Source organism: Salminus brasiliensis, chromosome 5 (assembly GCF_030463535.1).
Source record: "Salminus brasiliensis chromosome 5, fSalBra1.hap2, whole genome shotgun sequence".
Classification (NCBI taxonomy): domain Eukaryota; kingdom Metazoa; phylum Chordata; class Actinopteri; order Characiformes; family Bryconidae; genus Salminus; species Salminus brasiliensis.
In genome coordinates, this window is record NC_132882.1 from 4,455,581 (window position 1) to 4,474,128 (window position 18,548).

At 41.5% G+C, this 18,548-nt stretch overlaps 1 protein-coding gene across 5 annotated transcripts in view; it reads right to left on the minus strand.

Annotated features, from left to right (window-relative positions):
* Positions 1-18,548, minus strand: part of dpp6a (dipeptidyl-peptidase 6a) — a 461,345-nt gene that overhangs the window by 52,341 nt on the left and 390,456 nt on the right. For all 5 annotated transcript variants that reach the window (XM_072679277.1, XM_072679276.1, XM_072679278.1 and 2 more), the window contains one exon: positions 7,731-7,851. In XM_072679277.1, coding sequence (XP_072535378.1) covers positions 7,731-7,851 — 121 coding nt within the window. The remainder of the gene's footprint in view (positions 1-7,730; positions 7,852-18,548) is intronic.

Sequence of the window (18,548 nt, forward strand, 5' to 3'; positions counted from 1 at the left end):
ACAACAAAAGGGTGAATGTTGTCCAATGGCCAAATCAAAGTCCAGTAAGTAAGAAAAGTAAGGAAAAGTAAGGAAATCTGGTAGAAACTCTCCCCTACATTTACAGAGGTTCTAAAGGGGTTGAATAGGTATGTAAGCATTTTCTGGGAGCATTTTATTTTTTCAAGGTGTCGTAGAATGTAAAACTGAGCTTATCTTGGTACATTTGAGTAACAAAGGTTCAATAGATGGAAGTGACAAACCGTAAAGCTCAAACTCTGCTGTTCCTCCTTCAAAAGAACATCCAGCAGAACCTAAAACAGAGCTGGAAAACAGGCCGATTCCAAAACCCCCAAACTGTTACATCACAGTCTTGCCTTGTTATAGTTACAGCCCCTAACTTTACATAAATCCCACCCACTACAGAAAACCTTTCAAGGCTAAACGCATTGGCTACTTCAGAAAAAGATGGGCATGAGGCTGAGAAGATAAAAAGCCTAAGCTAGGCCAACCAAAGCAAGTGTCGGTGAGGTTAAACAGTGCACAGATGGCTCTGGAGAAGCTGAAAATGCTAAAAGTTAATGCTTGGCCAATCTATCTATAATCTAATCATTACAAAAGTTTTTTTTCTAAGCTATGCTAGGCTAGGCTATGATATGCTGCTGTGGGTCTCAGTGGTGATGTAAAGCAGCTCTTATTGTTGCGATTTTTTTTAACAAGCCCTCCGTCAGAAAGAAAACCAGCATATTTCATTCTGAGGCACAGTAACAGGGTGGTAAATAGGCTTGAAAAACTGCATATGAGCATTTTTCCTGAACCAAACTCATACTTTCTATTCAAACAATAAAAAAATGTAGATAACAACGTAAATATTCAATAGATGCATCTTTAATGACTTTGATTTCATATAAGATAAAATATATTTTAACTTGTGCAAGGCACTGTACTGCATGTACGCACACTATTTGGACAAAAGTATTGGGACACTTGCTCATTCGTTATTTCTTCCAAAATCAAAGGTATTAAAAAAGATTTTTTCAATCTTTAATCTACTAGATTTTGGAGGAGCATTGCTGTAATCAATGTATTCAGTGACATGAGCGTTAGTCAGGTCAGGATGTTGGATGATCACCACCCCACCCCATCCCAGAAGTCTTGGATGGAGCATCATCATCATTCCTCAATGCTGGGGGGGCTTTATGTCCCTCTAGCCCACACCTGCGATTAGGCATGGTGTTCCTATTCCATTGGCAGTACTTCTCTACTGGGGTTAGACAAGCTGTGTACATTTCCACACCTGTGTTGGCATGAGAGAGGGTGTCTACATACTTTTGGATATATAATGTACCCATATGTAATAATATAACACAAATAATTCAATGTTCTTGAATGAAATGTACACGGCCAAATACTAATACACACACACACTCTCTCTCTCACACACACTCTCTCTCTCACACACACACACTCTTCCAGAAGTAGGCCAGGCAGGGAATAGCTAAGCGCATTAGCACAATATGAGCTGTGTATTAATAAGGAAAATAATGCTGTAAAAAAAACATAGCCCTTTCTCAGTGCTGGACAGTGGGGGGCTCGCTGTCCCCCAGGTGAGTGAGTGAGTGTGTGTAGGAGTGTGTGTGGGTGGCTATCTCTGGTTAAAAAAAGTCAGTATCCTTTCTTCTCCTCTGTATTATTGTTTTTTGCTACAGAGAAAGATTGAAACCCAACTACTCCAACTCCCACCATCCATCTCCAGCAGGGAGGAGGCGGATCAAAGAGCCACGGTTCTTCATTTCGCCTTTGCAGTTTATAGCCTTTTTCGCCAGCGCAATTCCCTCGCTATAAGCCTGGGAGATTTCTCCTCAAAATATGCAGTGAATCTCAATACAGACAGTTTTCATTCACTGCTCACATCCCTCCTTAAGAGACAGAGAGTTCCGGTCCATTTACACTGGCTGTGAGGCTGTGATCATTACATGCTGCTCCGTACTCGCAGTTTCACTTCTTCCTGCAGAGTTTACCTAGATCCAGCCATGTCGATCACCAGAGAGCGCCAGCGGGTGAATACCACAGTACTGAAAGTGTAAGAACAGCACCTGATTAACCTTAAATCACGGCACATGTGTCAGTCAGCTAACCCTAACCTTTCTCCTAAATTAACCCTAACCTTAACCCTAACACTGAATAAACCCTAAACCCTAACCTTAACCCTAACACTGAATAAACCCTAAACCCTAACCTTAACCCTAACACTGAATAAACCCTAAACCCTAACCTTAACCCTAACACTGAATAAACCCTAAACCCTAACCTTAACCCTAACACTGAATAAACCCTAAACCCTAACCTTAACCCTAACACTGAATAAACCATAAACCCTAACCTTAACCCTAACACTGAATAAACCCTAAACCCTAACCTTTACCCTAACACTGAATAAACCCTAAACCCTAACCTTAACCCTAACACTGAATAAACCCTAAACCCTAACCTTAACCCTAACACTGAATAAACCCTAAACCCTAACCTTAACCCTAACACTGAATAAACCCTAAACCCTAACCTTAACCCTAACACTGAATAAACCCTAAACCCTAACCTTAACCCTAACACTGAATAAACCCTAAACCCTAACCTTAACCCTAACACTGAATAAACCCTAAACCCTAACCTTAACCCTAACACTGAATAAACCCTAAACCCTAACCTTAACCCTAACACTGAACAAACCCTAAATCCTAACCTTAACCCTAACACTGAATAAACCCTAAACCCTAACCTTAACCCTAACACTGAATAAACCCTAAACCCTAACCTTAACCCTAACACTGAATAAACCCTAAACCCTAACCTTAACCCTAACACTGAATAAACCCTAAACCCCAACCTTAACCCTAACACTGAATAAACCCTAACCTTAACCCTAACACTGAACAAACCCTAAACCCTAACCTTAACCCTAACACTGAATAAACCCTAAACCCTAACCTTAACCCTAACACTGAATAAACCCTAAATCCCAACCTTAACCCTAACACTGAATAAACCCTAAACCCTAACCTTTACCCTAACACTGAATAAACCCTAAACCCTAACCTTAACCCTAACACTGAATAAACCTTAAACCCCAACCTTAACCCTAACACTGAATAAACCCTAAACCCTAACCTTTACCCTTAGCCTTGAATCAGCCCTAAATCCTGATCCTAACTCTAACCTTAACATTGGATACACCATAGATCCTAACCCTAAACTTTACCCGTAACCTTAAATCAACCGAAAATCCTAATCCTAAACTTTACCCTTAACCTTGAATCAGCCCTAAATCCTAATCTTAACCTCTACCCTTAACCTTAAATCAACCGAAAATCCTAATCCTAAACTTTACCCTTAACCTTGAATCAGCCCTAAATCCTAATCTTAACCTCTACCCTTAACCTTGAATCAGCCCTAAATCCTAAACCTTACCCTTAACTATGAATCAGCCCTAAATCCTAAACCTTACCCTTAACCATGAATCAGCCCTAAATCCTAAACCTTACCCTTAACTATGAATCAGCCCTAAATCCTAATCCTAAACTTTACCCTTAACCTTGAATCAGCCCTAAATCCTAATCTTAACCTCTACCCTTAACCTTGAATCAACCCTTATCTTAACCTTAACCATAATCATGAACTTTTAGGGTTATGTTTTGGGTTTGATTTATGGTTTAGGTTAGGGTGACGATTAGGGTTAGGATTTAAGGTTGATTTAGGGTTAAGGTTAGGATTAGGATTTAGGGTTAATTCAGGGTTAAGGTTGAGGTTAGGATTTAGGGTTGATTCAGGCTTAAGGTTAGGGTTAGGATTTAGGGTTGATTCAGGCTTAAGGTTAGGGTTAGGATTTAGGGTTGATTCAGGGTTAAGGTTAGGGTTAGGATTTATGGTTCCATTCAATAGACAACCATTTACATTCAGTTTAGGGTTCAGTGCTGTTTTCTTGCAATATAGATGATTGCAATGGCGTGGCTTGGTGGTTGCTATGATTTTGCTAGATGATTGCTATCTAATCTTAGGTGGTTGCTATGATGTTTCTAAGTGCTTACAAGATGGATGCTACAATGTTGCTATGTAAAATAAGAAGAAAATAGACTAAGACTAAGAAGACTAATATAAATCAGATTGCAATAAAATAATATGATATATAATAAATAATATAATAAATAATAACTATAATAAAGGCTTTATTTAAACAGTTTATTGTTAAAGACTGCACAAAAAGTTGTTAAAGTAATTAAGAAAAATAAAATATTGTATGATGTTAAAATGGAAACCAAGGGGAATAAGGGTAAAAAAACAACCTAGTGCTGAGTCCAAGCAACCGTATAGTTGGGAAACTTTTGTGCCTCATCTAACCCACCGGTTTTGAGTCGCATTAACCCTCCTATTATACAGTGACCCAAAATTCAGTTGTGGAACTCACGCAAACCGGTCCGTTTTAGCTACATTAGCCTCACAGCTGCAGCGTACAAGTAGAAGAAACACTCATGAGTTCAGGATCTGCTACACGCCTCAGTTCTGGCTAAATCTACACCTTGCTGTTGTAATTTCAGGCGGCGTAGAGGATTTAAGTTAAACTGTTTGTGTGATCAGGGGAATTAGCAGGATTAGCCTGTGGGGGCGGCTAAGGGAAACAGTATGCATTAGCATACATTAACCTTTCTCCAAACCTGTCAGCACCCATTTGGAAGGAGTTCCAGCTCCACAGGGAATCTTCCCCAGCTAAACATCGCCCGCAAGGATTTCAGGGCCACCTCTTAGCCAGGACCAGGGCCTCTCTCCTCATTTGTATTCAGCAGGCTGGGATTATCCTATGATTTATTAATCATTAGTATAACTAGAGAAGCTCGCAACAGAACCTGACTCTCACACGGACTCTTCAGCACCGCCGCCTGAACAGTGACGCAAAAACTGGCAACCCAGCGGCACGAAGGTTCACCAAAGTAGCATGGAAGTTTTAGAGCACTGTGAGGTTGCTCGCTGTCGGTGCACGGGCTGCAGAGTGTGTTGGCTCATAAAACTTGGCTCTAGCACAAGCATTAGCTCCTGGTGTCATTACTGGTGTCATTACTTGGCTTGAACTCCCACAGGAAAGAAAAAACCTAATTAAGATCTCCTCTTGATCTCATGTGTGAAATCAGAGGGACTCGTCTCCTTCGGTTTCTGAAGCAACTCTCTGATTTTCGGACGTTGATCAATCTAATATCTCACAGGTGGCTTAACTCTACTCGGCCAGACTGATCTCAGCTCAGATCTGAGCCTCAGATCAATAGCATTCATAATAAGAAAGTGTAAGAGGAGTGCTCTTCTACATCGCCGAGATCTTTCTGCAGTCTATAACCTGTCAAATCGGTGGATTGGTTCAAAAAGAAAAGCATGTGTCAGGCACACGGTATCGCGCCCTCCCCCAGGGCGATCCCGAGCCGCCGCCCACAGGCCCAAATAAGGACTTCCTCCTCAGTTCCGCCTTGTTTGTGTTCATGTGTGTTCGGTGTTGTTCACCTGTGTTGATTTGTGTTCATTTGTGATCGTTAATTTTTCCTTGGTTTTGTTCATTTGTTGCACCTGGGACTGGGGGTACTAAAGGAGCTTCAACCCCTTGATTCTCTGCCGAGAATTGACTCATTAGGGATCTCTAGGACTCCCTGAGGTTCCTCACGTGTCCCCTGGACAGGGAACCATCTACCATGCAGAAACCACCTAGATATTAGGAGAACATGCCAAGCTCCATCCAGACAGGGACCAGTTTGAGGATTGACCCGACAACCCCAGGCCCCTGGAGCTGTTCTGCATGTTCCTGTCCACCATGAGCAGATTTGATAAAACTGTCCTAATGGGAAGCCTACATCTATGACCATTGATTTAACAGCTTTCAGTCAGGTAGTTTTCAGAGGCGTTTAGACATCTTCAGAGGTCCATTCATGAGCGCCTGATTTTGTGTGAAAGTGGGAGAGCAATTTTCCGGGAGGGTGTGCAGGAGCGGGCGGTTAATCAGCCCAGCCTCGGCACCAGGTCAGCCCACGTCTCAGCTTTCTTCTAGGGAATAGCATGTAAATGACAGTGAGGGCCGGCAGAGCGACACTCACATTAAACACTCTCTCTACCCGGTAAGATGATCTGCAAGGCTTTAGGGAGACTGAGCACAGATCAGTGTAAACATGGGCTGCCACTCAAAATGACTGATTAATATTTATGTAGACGATATTTGAACACATCATCACAGTCTGTTCAGCATCTGGCAAAATAAAAACCTGATCACCAAATTATGTTTAAAGGTTAAGTTTAGGTTTAGGTTAGAATTAGGTTTAGGTTGAGGTGTGGGTTAGGTTTTGGTTTAGGTTAAGTTTGGGCTAGAATTAGGTTTATGTGTAGTATCTGATGTGTAGTTACATTTAGGTTTAGGTGTAGTAGGTAATGTTTAGGTTAGGTTTAGGCTAGAATTAGGTTTAGGTGTAGTAGGTTAGGTTTAGGTTTAGGTGTAGGTTAGGTTACGTTTAGGTTAAGGTAAGAATTTTGCTTGGATGTAGTAGGTTAAGATTTAGTTTGGATTGATGTGTAGAAGGTCAGGTTTAGGTTTAGGTTTAGGTTTAGGTTAAGTGAGGTTTAGGTTGAAGTGTAGGTTAGAACTAGGTGTAATAGGTTACTTTTAGGTTTAGGTGTATTAGGTTAAGTTTAGATTTAGGTTGAGGTTAGAATTAGGTTAAGGTGTAGTAGATTAGCTTAGGTTAGGTTGAGGGTAGGTTAGGTTAAGTTTAGGTTAAGTTTAGATTAGATTAAGGTTAGAATTAGGTTTAGGTTGAGGTGTAGGTTAAGTTTAGGTTAGATTAAGGTTAGAATTAGGTTTAGGTTGAGGTGTAGGTTAAGTTTAGGTTAGGTTAAGGTGTAGGTTAGGTTTAGGTTAAGGTTAGATTTAGGTTTAGGTGTAGTAGGTTAAGTTTAAGAGTAGGCTGAGACTGAAGTTCAGGTAGTAAAATGTCACTGGTTACTTTGTTTCATTCTCTGTTCAGATGTTCAGAGGGTTAACTCTCTGTTCAGGTGGTTTAATTGCTGAGTGTTTGGGCTGTATTAGTAATTGGTGCAGATGTACAAGGGTTAATCTATATTTAGTACATTTAGTATGAATCCTGAACTCCTCTTTTAGTCACATATGTATGATTTCCTCTTGAGACAAAAAAAAAAAAAACAGTTCAAAGAAAGCATTGGAATTCCAACATTATCATCACTTGCACTCACCCAGAAAAAAAACACAGCGCATCCAACAAGAATGAAAGCCTCGTCTTTTATACAGTGATAAAAACATGGTAGGTGAAAGTGCTGACGGATTCTATACACTGACCTATTTTACTATGTACAGTGTGAACATACACCACTCTAACTCCTCTTGAGGCAGATTTACACCAGTAAACACATATTCAACCAGTATAGCTCCATTGCAACAGTAAAGTAGCCACTAGACAGCTTTTGGAAAGAATCTGAAGATACTGGATGCAGCTGCAGGTTCAGAAAACTGTTAATGATGACTATTGCGCTCTAGTTTTTGTTAGCAACACTAGCCTCGTAGCTCCAGTTCAAAATGAAACACCGTGACTGATGGATTTCATCTGGGCTAAGTGGAATATTGCGTAAATAGGAATTTTGACTGAACCGTTCTCCTAAAAGAATGCTTTAAAGATGTCTGAGAAGTAGAATACTCTACATGCTAAATCGCTTACCTTCATACAGCCAGTCGCTCAGCCCGTTGAATATCACCCCTTCTTTGCCGGTGGAAACCAGGCGGATGGAGCGGTTCTCTACGGTGGCTCGGTAGTAGATATTATTCTCAAATATGAAAATCTGAAAGAAGAAGAGAAGGAAGAAGAATGGGGTATTTTTCAGGTTACGGACGAGTTACATTGCTTATGTCTTCTTTTTTAGTGCTGCAGTGAGGGGTGGGGGGATTTATTGGCCACATAGGGGCGCATGACCTGAGACCTTGCTCTTGACCCCTTAAACAGTGGGCTGAAAGTGTTATTACACTATTATTATTTTCTGTTACCAGAGAACAGCCCCACCAGTTTGTACAGACATCCCTGTAGTTATATAAGCTCTGCTGCATTAAGGGGTTAAATAGGATATGTGCTAGGGGTGTAACGGTTCATGGACTGTCACACTGAGAATTTGTGGTTTGTGCTATTAGGGTAAATACGGTAATTTCACAAGTGCACCTGTGGTTCAGGATTATTGCTGTGGTAACCTTAGTCTTGTTTGCCCCCCCACATGCACACACACGTGCACATGCCCCCTTAAGCCGTAAGCTGTTGGATTTGCATGGTATTGTGGGAACTGTAGTGGTTCCATACTATTGCTATGGTAACTTTATTCTTGTTTGCCCCCCCTCCCCACCACATACACAAGTGCACATGCCCCCTTAAGCCGTAAGCTGTTGGATTTGCATGGTATCGTGGGAACTGTAGTGGTTCAGGAGTATTGCTATGGTAACCTTAGTCTTATTTGGTGTTGGATCTGTAATCTATTAATAATATTCAAAGAAATGGATGCACTCACATTTATTGAGGGGGTTTATCTGAGGGTTTTTTTTTCTTGCCACTGTCACCTTTCATTTGCTCACCGGGGGTCCTAATTTATGTTTTATTGTTTTATTGATCTCATGCCCTTTTACTGGATTCCTTGAACAAAAGATTTGAACAAAATAACGAATTATAATATTATAATAATATAATAATATATGTATAATATTCTTACAGCAAACTCAAAATGAGAAACATCTGAAATTCTGAATAGATTTAAGATCATTTCTGCAGTGTTCTAAGAGTTAGCACCAGGAGCTGGCAAGCTTTGCATGGATTTCTACCACCAACCTGGAATAAAATTAGCAATATCATCTCAAAGGTGTGATATTAAGAGACTTCCGTTAACACATACAGGTGGCACAGCGGCTAGACTGGTTCACAGGCCTTGAAGACATACTAGAAAAATAATTGCAAAAGAAAGACACTATTTAAACTCTCAGGCTCAGATGAATGTGTGTGAGAAGACTGCAAAATGATGTGCCCACAGTCAGTGTTGTTTTTGCCAGATTGCATATTTTAGCTGGAGAGGAATTACTGGAGAAAGTTCTGGTGGGTAAAAAAAACTCTTCTGGTGTCATCACTGAGCTTCTTAGGTGGGTTTTGATTTGAGCTGGTTGGCTGCTCCATTACTTCACTGCACTGTGCAACATCTGGCTGAGATTCTGGTTCAGAATGACCACAGCGGAGTACAACAGACTGCTCAGATGTCTGTTTATTATTTATTTATTAATTTCTTAAATCAAAAAGCACATTTCGGTTTCCTTCCATCCTATAGAAATCAAGCCAAAACTGTCTGCCATGTTGTCAAATTTGCAACCAGAGTCTGCTCAGTAGACACCAGAGGCGGAGCCAGACTCGCCTACTCATTTGGCAGACCCGCCCCCCCCTTCTCCCAGACCAGGCCTCAGTGTCTCAGACCGCCTTCATTGAGCTTCCAGTGCAGAAGCAGAGCAGATTTTCATACAGATAAATATTATCATACAGATAAATATGTACATATGTATACATATATATATATATATATATATATATATATATGTATATATATATACAGACACGCACTATTCCATCTGTATATATTTTTTGCTTCTTATATTTCTATATTTCTATATTTTCATATTTTTATATTTTATTTTTTAACATAAATTTAACTTAAATGTAACTTTTATTTTATTTATTAAATTTATTTTTGCACTTTTGCACTTTATTTCATTAAGTTAAGGTTTAGTTTAAATTTAGATCTTATTGAATAGCTTTGATGTGGGCAGACTGTCAAAAAAGCATTTCACTGCAAGTTATACTGTGTATTACTATGTATGTGACAAATAAAATTTGATTTGATTTGATTTGATTTTCCCCCTGGATTCCCAGTGTGTCCGGTAAGTGGACGCTCCAACAGTATAAGCGTAGTGTGTGTATTTCATCAATTTACATTTTTATCAAATTACAGATGAACCAAAGCTCCTTTGGTCCAGTTTAAACCCCCGAGCTGCTGCTGTGAAAGAGTCAGCACACACTGGTGACGACTGAAAAAAGAAATAAAAGTATTTGGACTTGGTCCAGAGCAGAAAATAAATTTGGTAAGAGTGCTGGCCAAAACCAAGTACAAATCTTTCAGATTCCAGGATGTCTAACTGCATTAATATTAGCTAGCTTGCTGGCTACCGACTAATTAGATTACACTGGCCAATTTAAACTAACAACAGACTTACTTACTTGTACAGAGTGTCTGATAATGCGACCAACAGCACAACACCACATGATTAATAATAGTATAATAATAAAGATAATAATATTAATGATTAGCTAGCTAGTTGCTTGGCAGCTCGACTACAACTCCATGCTACTCCATGTAATGAACAGAATTGGTGCGATGCAGGTCCGGCAGACAACCAGCCTCTTCCAGCCAAGGCTGTCAATCACTTCATTCTTAAGTGTAACCCCGCCTTTTTTAATAAAGCAAAAAAAAAAAATGGATTTCTGTGGGGAAAAAGTAATGGAGACACTGGAGATGGAACGTCAGATTAGCGGAGGGAAATGAGATGGAAACTGGGAGATGGGTGGAGCTACACAACATACTACAACCAGCCTACAGAGGTGCTAGACCTGTGCTTTTCTCTAAACTATGGAGTTTTTCTTGTGTTTTATTTTTGGTAATGGTTTATGTAACATAGAGTATCTTAGAGGTTGTGTCTGTTGGACTGATGATAACGTAAATGAGTCTCTGACCAGTCTGATGCCTCATTCAAAAGCAGTTCAGGTTGAAACGCTACTTATACAGACATGAAAATTCATGAGAACCAAGCCCCTGTAGGAAGGTTCAGCAGCATCGTTCCTGGGAGAAAACTTCAGTGATTTTAACATGAAAACTGGTGAATCCTTCCTCACGCTGAGATTAACACACTGGGATAATTGCTGTTGAATTATTAAGTTCAACAACTATGCAAATTCTGACCGTGTCCAGAAATCTTCATTTGAGATCTGGGCATCTATTTTAAATAAGGCCAAAAAATATCAGTCATAATTTTTTTAAAAAATTTTAAACTGTTTTGGCACTATATTAATGTTGAGTGCTTGGTCCCCAGTGATTGCCTCTTTTAATGTAATTTGAAGACCAGAGCTCAAATTTTATAACTGAGGCAACAGTTCAAAGAAATTAAGACATTAGACATCAATCATTGCAGTTTTAGATGACAATTAAATAGTAGCCAGATGTCTTGTTTGATAACTGTCAGCCCTCGCATCGTGCCCTCCCCCAGGGCGATTCCGAGCCACCGCCCACAGGCCCAAATAAGGACTTCCCCCTCGTTTGTGTCATGTGTTCAGTTCAGGTTCAGTGTATCGAGTCATGTTTGTTTGGTTCTTGTGTTTCACCTGGGACTGGGGGTACTTCAGCAGCCTCAACTCCATGGTTCAATGCTGAGAATTGTATCGCTTTGCTGTATTGCTTGGTCCCTTAAGGTCACTCGAGAGGTTCCCCATACGACTAGCACGCCATGACAGAAACAATGAACTTCAACAGTTTTTGGGCTTCTTTTGACATTCCTTGTGAAAAGATCTATATAAATAATTTTTTATATTTTTATAATATTTGAAAATATTATCTTAGCTCTGCTTCGTCCATGAAAAAAAAAAAAAAAAAAAAAAATATATATATATATATATATATATATACACACAAAAAATATATATACACACATATACAGTCACTGTCCAATGAAAAACTTTTTAAACCTTTCTATTGGTCTTGCAGTATATATATATATACACACAGTTGTCCAATGAAAAACCTATCTGAGCCTATATATAGATAAAAATTCAACAAATAAAAACCAACAACAACAAATTCTTTGTTGGTCCTTTTAGTCTGACAGCAGGCTGGAATCCAGAGGAGAAGCTGGTAGTGATAGTGCATCAGCTATTGACAGCACAATGCCTATTGATGACTGCCTGGCTCAGGAGAAGGGGCTGTAATGCCACATTGATCTCTAATCCCTCCTCTTTACTCGCTGCTGTAGTGAATCCGCACTTATCAGTGTGAGAGCTGGACACACAGTCAGTCCGCCTGGTCCTAAATCCCCTCCAGGTGCTTCCACACAAACAGATTTGGCTGCAGTCGACTGGACTCACAGAAACTCTTCAGAATATCCTCTGTGTCGGTTCTAGAGCAGCGGAACGGTTCTGAAGACTGGTTCTCACTTTGCTTCACTGGTGTAGAAGCCAAACTTCACACATGATAACCTTCTGATCTCCCTTTAAAGCACACTGACTCAACAACTACAATTAACAGCAGCAAAACGCATGTTGTACCAGTGTACTGTGTGTCCAAATGTTTGCAGACACCCCTTCTAATGAATGCATTCAGCTACTTTAAGTTGCATCCATTGCTGACACAGATGTGCCAATGCACACACACACAGTTTACCTAGTCCCTGTAGAGAAGTACTGCCAATAGATTAGGACTCTCTGCAGGAGCAGATCAACATTAACCTTTTGGCACCATGCTGCCCAATAATGCCAGGCGTGGGCTAGTAGAGGGGTATAAAGCCCCCCAGCATTGAGGAGCTGTGGAGCAGTGGAAGAGCTGTGTTCTCTGGAATGATGATGGTGGAGCTCCATCCAGTACTTTTGGGATGAGTTGGGAAGTTGGGGATGATGAGGTGGGGTGGTGATCATCATCCAACATCCTGACCTCACTAACGCTGTTGTCGCTGAATGCAATCAAATCCTCACAGCAATGCTCCTCCTCCAAAATCTAGTAGAAAGTCTTCTTTTTGGACAGTAGAGACAGTCACTCCAACAAAAGCAGGATCAGCTCTTTTTAATCCCCTTGATTTCAGAATAACCAATCAATGAGCAGATGTCCCAATACTTTTGTCCACATAGTGTGGTGAAGTGAAGCGTCTAGAACGTTCCCTTCTATTTATAGTGGTTTAAATGTAAGATTGGTTCTAGTACTGGAACGTTTTGAGTGACATTTTAGTCAAAAATTATTCTGGTGATCAGCCATAACATTAAAACCACCTGCTTAAGAATGTGAAGGTCTTCTCCTGCTACCAAAACAGCTCTGACCCTTTAAGCCATGGATTCCACAAGACCTCTGAATGTGGCCTGTGGTATCTGCACATCTTCAGGCATAACGAGCAGATCCTTTAAGTCTTGTAAGTTGTGAGGTGGGAGGGGCCTCCATTAGCATCAGTAAGTCTTGGCCACCCATGCCCCTGTCACTGGTTCACTGGTTGTCCTGCCCTGGAGCACTTTTGGTAGATACTGCCCACTGCATACTGGGAACACCCCACAAGACCTGCGTGATGTTTCAGAGATGTTCTGATGACCCAGTCATCGTCTAGAACATCACAGTTTGTCATCAAGTTCTTGTCAAAGTGTCTCAGAGTCTTACGTTGCTTCAACACCTCCATCACCTTCAAGATCTCACTGTTCACTCGTTGCCTGATATATTCATGTCTTGACAGGATCCACTGGAACCAGATCATCAAGGTTCTTCACTTCAGCTGTCATAAATAAAACTCACAAGCTCAACCAGACCAAACTCAGTCTAATTCTGTATGTCAGCATGAACGCTAAATAACCCAGAGCCAAAATACAGCGATGCATCGTCCTCTGAGTTGGTCTGGACCAAAGGCAATACAAATGTAACAAGCAAAGGATCCCACCTTGGTCTGTTTTCTCCTCGGACTGACCACGAGGGCAGAGATACTACGTGTAAACCAGGGGCTCTGAAACTGAATACAGCAATATAGCACACACAGTCATTAAAGCTTAGCTAATTTCCTTCAAGACATGGCACTGTCTGCTAAACCATAACCACCTAATGTAAAACACATCTGCAGGCAGTGTCCTTGTAGGTGGTTGCAACATCATAGCAACCACCTGGGACACCATGGCACCCACCCAACCACCCAGCAACATCATATCACCTACCTAAGCAAATTTATTCACCTCAGTCAACAGCGACAAATCAGCCGTAACACCAAGTTCAGCCAACCCCTCTAGCATCAATTCTTTTAATTAAATGTAAAATGCATTTTTAACACTTTGACTCTTCACAGGTTATGTAAATTGTTTCTAGAGGCAGTTATTTTGATATGTAATAAGCAGCGCTTGGCAAAATGAACAATTAAGCAACCAGCAGGTTCTGAGCTGAGCAATAATGAAATTCAGGGCTAATTTTATAATGTGACTCTCCACATACTTCATTACACGTCTGCACTGGGCTCCAGGTAACACTGTATTAGGAAAGTAGGCCAGAGGTTCCCGCAGACTTTCTGCTTATCTGTCATTTTGTTGGAGAGGGACAAGAGATTTAATTTTCATTTATTTATTTATTAATTTTATTTATTAAGGATTAATTTACCCAGCTGTATACCATATACACCATAACACACACACACAGCAAACACCTGGGATACAACAGCGTTGTACCACCCAAAATTATAGCAACAAAATCATTGGCAGCCAAAGCAACCCCTTGGCAATACCACAGCAATCAGTTGGGACACCATATCAAATGCCCAGCAAAATCCTAAAAACCACTAAGCAACATCATAGCAACCACCTGGGATACCACAGCAACCACCCAGAATCATAGCAACAAAATCCTAGCAACTGCTAAGCAACCTCTTCGTAATACTACAGCAATCATCTGGGACACCACAGCAAATGCCCAGCAAAACCCTAGAAAACACTAAGCAACATCATAGCAACCACCCAGGACACCACAGCCCCCACAGAGCAACACCAAAGCACCTACCCAGCAGCACCATAGAAACTACCTGGAATCTCATAGTACCCACATAGCAATACCATAGCAACCACCTGACAACACCAAAGCAACAACCAATCAACCGCTTAGAAGAAACACAGCAAACAGCTAGCAACAACATAGAAATGCCACATGGAATGCCATAGCAACCACCTAACAATACTATAGCAAAGATCTTGTAAAACCATAGCAACTGCTTAGCAAGATCAAAACAACAACACACTAACACCATTGCAACCACCTGTCACATCACAGCACATAGTAACAACAAAGCACCTACTTAGCAACATAAAAAAGCCATAGCCACCCCCCAGCAACACCAAAGCAACAACTTAGTAACACCATTGCAACCACCTGTGTTATTAAAGCGACCACCTAGCGACACACCAAAGCAACTACCAAGCAACCACTTAGCAGCACCACAGCAAACAGCTAGCAACAACATAGAAACCACCAAGCAATACTATAGCAGCCACTTGTCATACCACAGCAACCACATTGCAACACCAAAGCACCTACCTAGCAACATCATAGCAACCACCTGGGATACCATAGCAACCACCAGTCATACAACAGCAACCACATAGCATCATCAAAACACCTATCCTGCAACCACCTAGCAACACCATAGCAACCACCTAGTTTTCACCACAGTTTCAGCATACTGACCATAGTAGTAGTAGCAGTCTAGCGACTGCCCGGAAAGCTGCACACTAGACTAAAGATATTGATAATCTGGCCTCTTAAACTCCTGTGAAATCTCTCCGGCTGCTTACCTGATAAACAAATCAATGCAGTGGTTAGTAGCAGCAATATTCCAGCTTAGGAAACTCACCACCCTTTATTATTTCTTACCCCACCCAAAATGGAAACCCCCATTCATGCCTTTTTTTGTTGTTATATCCCAATTGGCTTACTGTAAGACGCTGTATCTTGGAGTCAATGAGACACCTCTTCCTCATTTACCACTCGGTCACAAAGCTGCAGCTTGACTATTAACTGGTACAGAGAAGAGAAATCCCATTACTCCAGTTTAAGAATCAATACCACACAGCTCCCAATTCATTACAGAATCTGATCAACGGTAGATTCCATTACTTTTAAAGCACTGCATGGTCTTCCACTTCCACCGATCAGAGGTTGTAGGAATTGGCAATACCACCTAGGATACCATGCCACCTACAGAGCAACACCAAAGCACCTACCCAGCAGCACCATAGCAACTACCTGGGATCTCATAGTACCCACCTCGCAATACCATAGCAACTATGTGGCAACACTATTGCCACCACCTGTGTTACCAAAGCAACAACCAATCAACCGCTTAGCAGCACCACAGCAAACAGCTGGCAACAACATAGAAATGCAACATGGCATGCCATAGCAACCACCTAGCAATACTATAGCAGAGATCTTGTAAAACCATAGCAACCGCTTAGCAAGACCAAAACAACAGCATAATAACACCATTGCAACCACCTGTCATATCACAGCAACCACATAGCAACAACAAAGCACCTACTTAGCAACACAAGCACATTGTTTATACCCCTGTCTTTCAGCAGTGAGAGAGTTTTACAGTAGAAGCTCCAGATCTCATCAGAACAGATAAAGCAGATGAACATAAATCCAGTAAAAAGGAGAAACAAGAGCTTCTCATTCTGAAGAAAGAAAGTAGTGAGATCTTGTCGGTGAGCTAGTCTGAAGAACAGAGCTCGGTTCCTCCAGGGTTCTCCTGGACGCCCCCCAGTCCAGCCAGCACAGCGTGGAGGATGTGTTCAACTCCATCAGCAGCAGCAGTAGCAGCAGCAGCTCACCTGATTTACCATCATTAAGCCCTGATTTACCACCAAACCAGGTGTTGATCTGAGGAGAACTCTAAATAATACTAGACTCCATGAGAGAGGAGAACTTTGGAGATGTTCTAATAATGAACACAGTGATGGAGAACCACCTCCACTTTCAGAAGGAGTGATATTATTAGTGTTTATTCTAATATCAGTGTTTTACTGAGCAGATCAGCAGCTGTATATAGTGGACATGCTCTGTCTCTATGCTCCTGTAAGGTCTCTAAGGTCAGAGAACTGATGGTGGGACATACTCTGGTTATTACCTGCCTACCTAAGTTCTGGATGGGAGGTCTCACCTCATAAACCTCTCAGTTTCGGATTATTATGAAGAAAGGATGCTTAAATATAAAATATAGGACGCCTCACTGAAAGTGACTGTCCCAGTTCACACACACACACACACACACACACACACACACACACACATGCACTTATGCTGTGACGCACACTCACACTCCATGTGATAACTGAGCAGAAGAGCCCTTCTGTGTATGTGAAGGCTTTTTTGGGCAGGACATCTGCTTGAAAATCAGCATGTAAGTGTGTGTGTGTGTGTGTGTGAGTGTGTGTGTGTGTGTGTGTGTGTGTGTGTGTGTGTGTGTGGTTTTAAACCCCTGAGATTAGTTTCAGAGAGGGATTGTGAATGTGTGACTCACTCCCTTCTGGATTTAGAGGCTAGCTCTACTTCTCTTTCCTTTAACATCTCCATCTCTACACAAAACAAACACACACACACATCCGCATGCTCTACATACAATACACACATAAACAGACGTGTGAAAAAATGAGCACACCCCATAAGAACCCTGTTGAAGCTCTATGGCCAGATCCAAAGAGCTCTCTGAGGCCTCGTCACTGTGGTTGTTATCTACCTCCATTAGGAATGGGTGTTCAGAGCGCCATCTGCTGTCCTCAAGGCACCAATATCCTCAGTCGGCTGCAGCAGCAGCAGTACGGACGTTCTCAGAAGGTAAATAAAGGAGTTGAGGTTCTGCAGTGTGGAGCTATTATACAGTGGAACTTGAAAACAGACCATAATATCTGACCCTTTATTAAACCCTTACTGAAACACTCTGACCGTTTTACCAGCGGGAGAACCGGAGAACCACTCACTCGCCTTTCTCTGTTCTTAAACCAGCACTGAAGAACCCGTTCAGAACCGATGGGAGGCTAACGCTAATGCTAACACACACACACACTCGCTATAGAAACCCCAATCACACACACAGCACATTCACCCACTATAAACCAGCTACTACACACCAGTAGACCAATAACCACAGACACCAGTCCAGAGTGTGTACCACTACACACACACAGGAAGTGATCAGACTGCAGTGTTGTAAAGGAGCTGGGAGCTGATTGGTCAGGGAGGAGATCAGACTGGATTATCAGATATTAAACACTATAAATCAGTGATTTTAAGAAAAGTCTCGACTAAACTAAATCAGTCAGTCCAGAAAGTCTGATTATAGAATCTGATCCTGAAAATAAAGGGATTTTACTGATCAGATTAATCAGCAGCTCGTCTGATCTAAACTGTGGAGCTGGATCAGATCAGTATCGGCTGATACTCAGCATTAAGAGACTCAGATCAGATCAGGGGCAATGTACCCTGATCGTGACATCCCTAATATTAATAGACCCGCTGAGTAGAACTGATGACAGGGTTGTGGGTTCGATACCCGGGCTCGGTTGGGCCCTGAGCAAGACCATTCACCCTCTCTGCTCCCTGGGTGCCACAGCAATGGCTGCCCACCACTCCGGATGTGTGTGTTCACTGTCACTGTGTGTGTTTGATCACTAGTGTGTGTGTGTGGTTTTGGA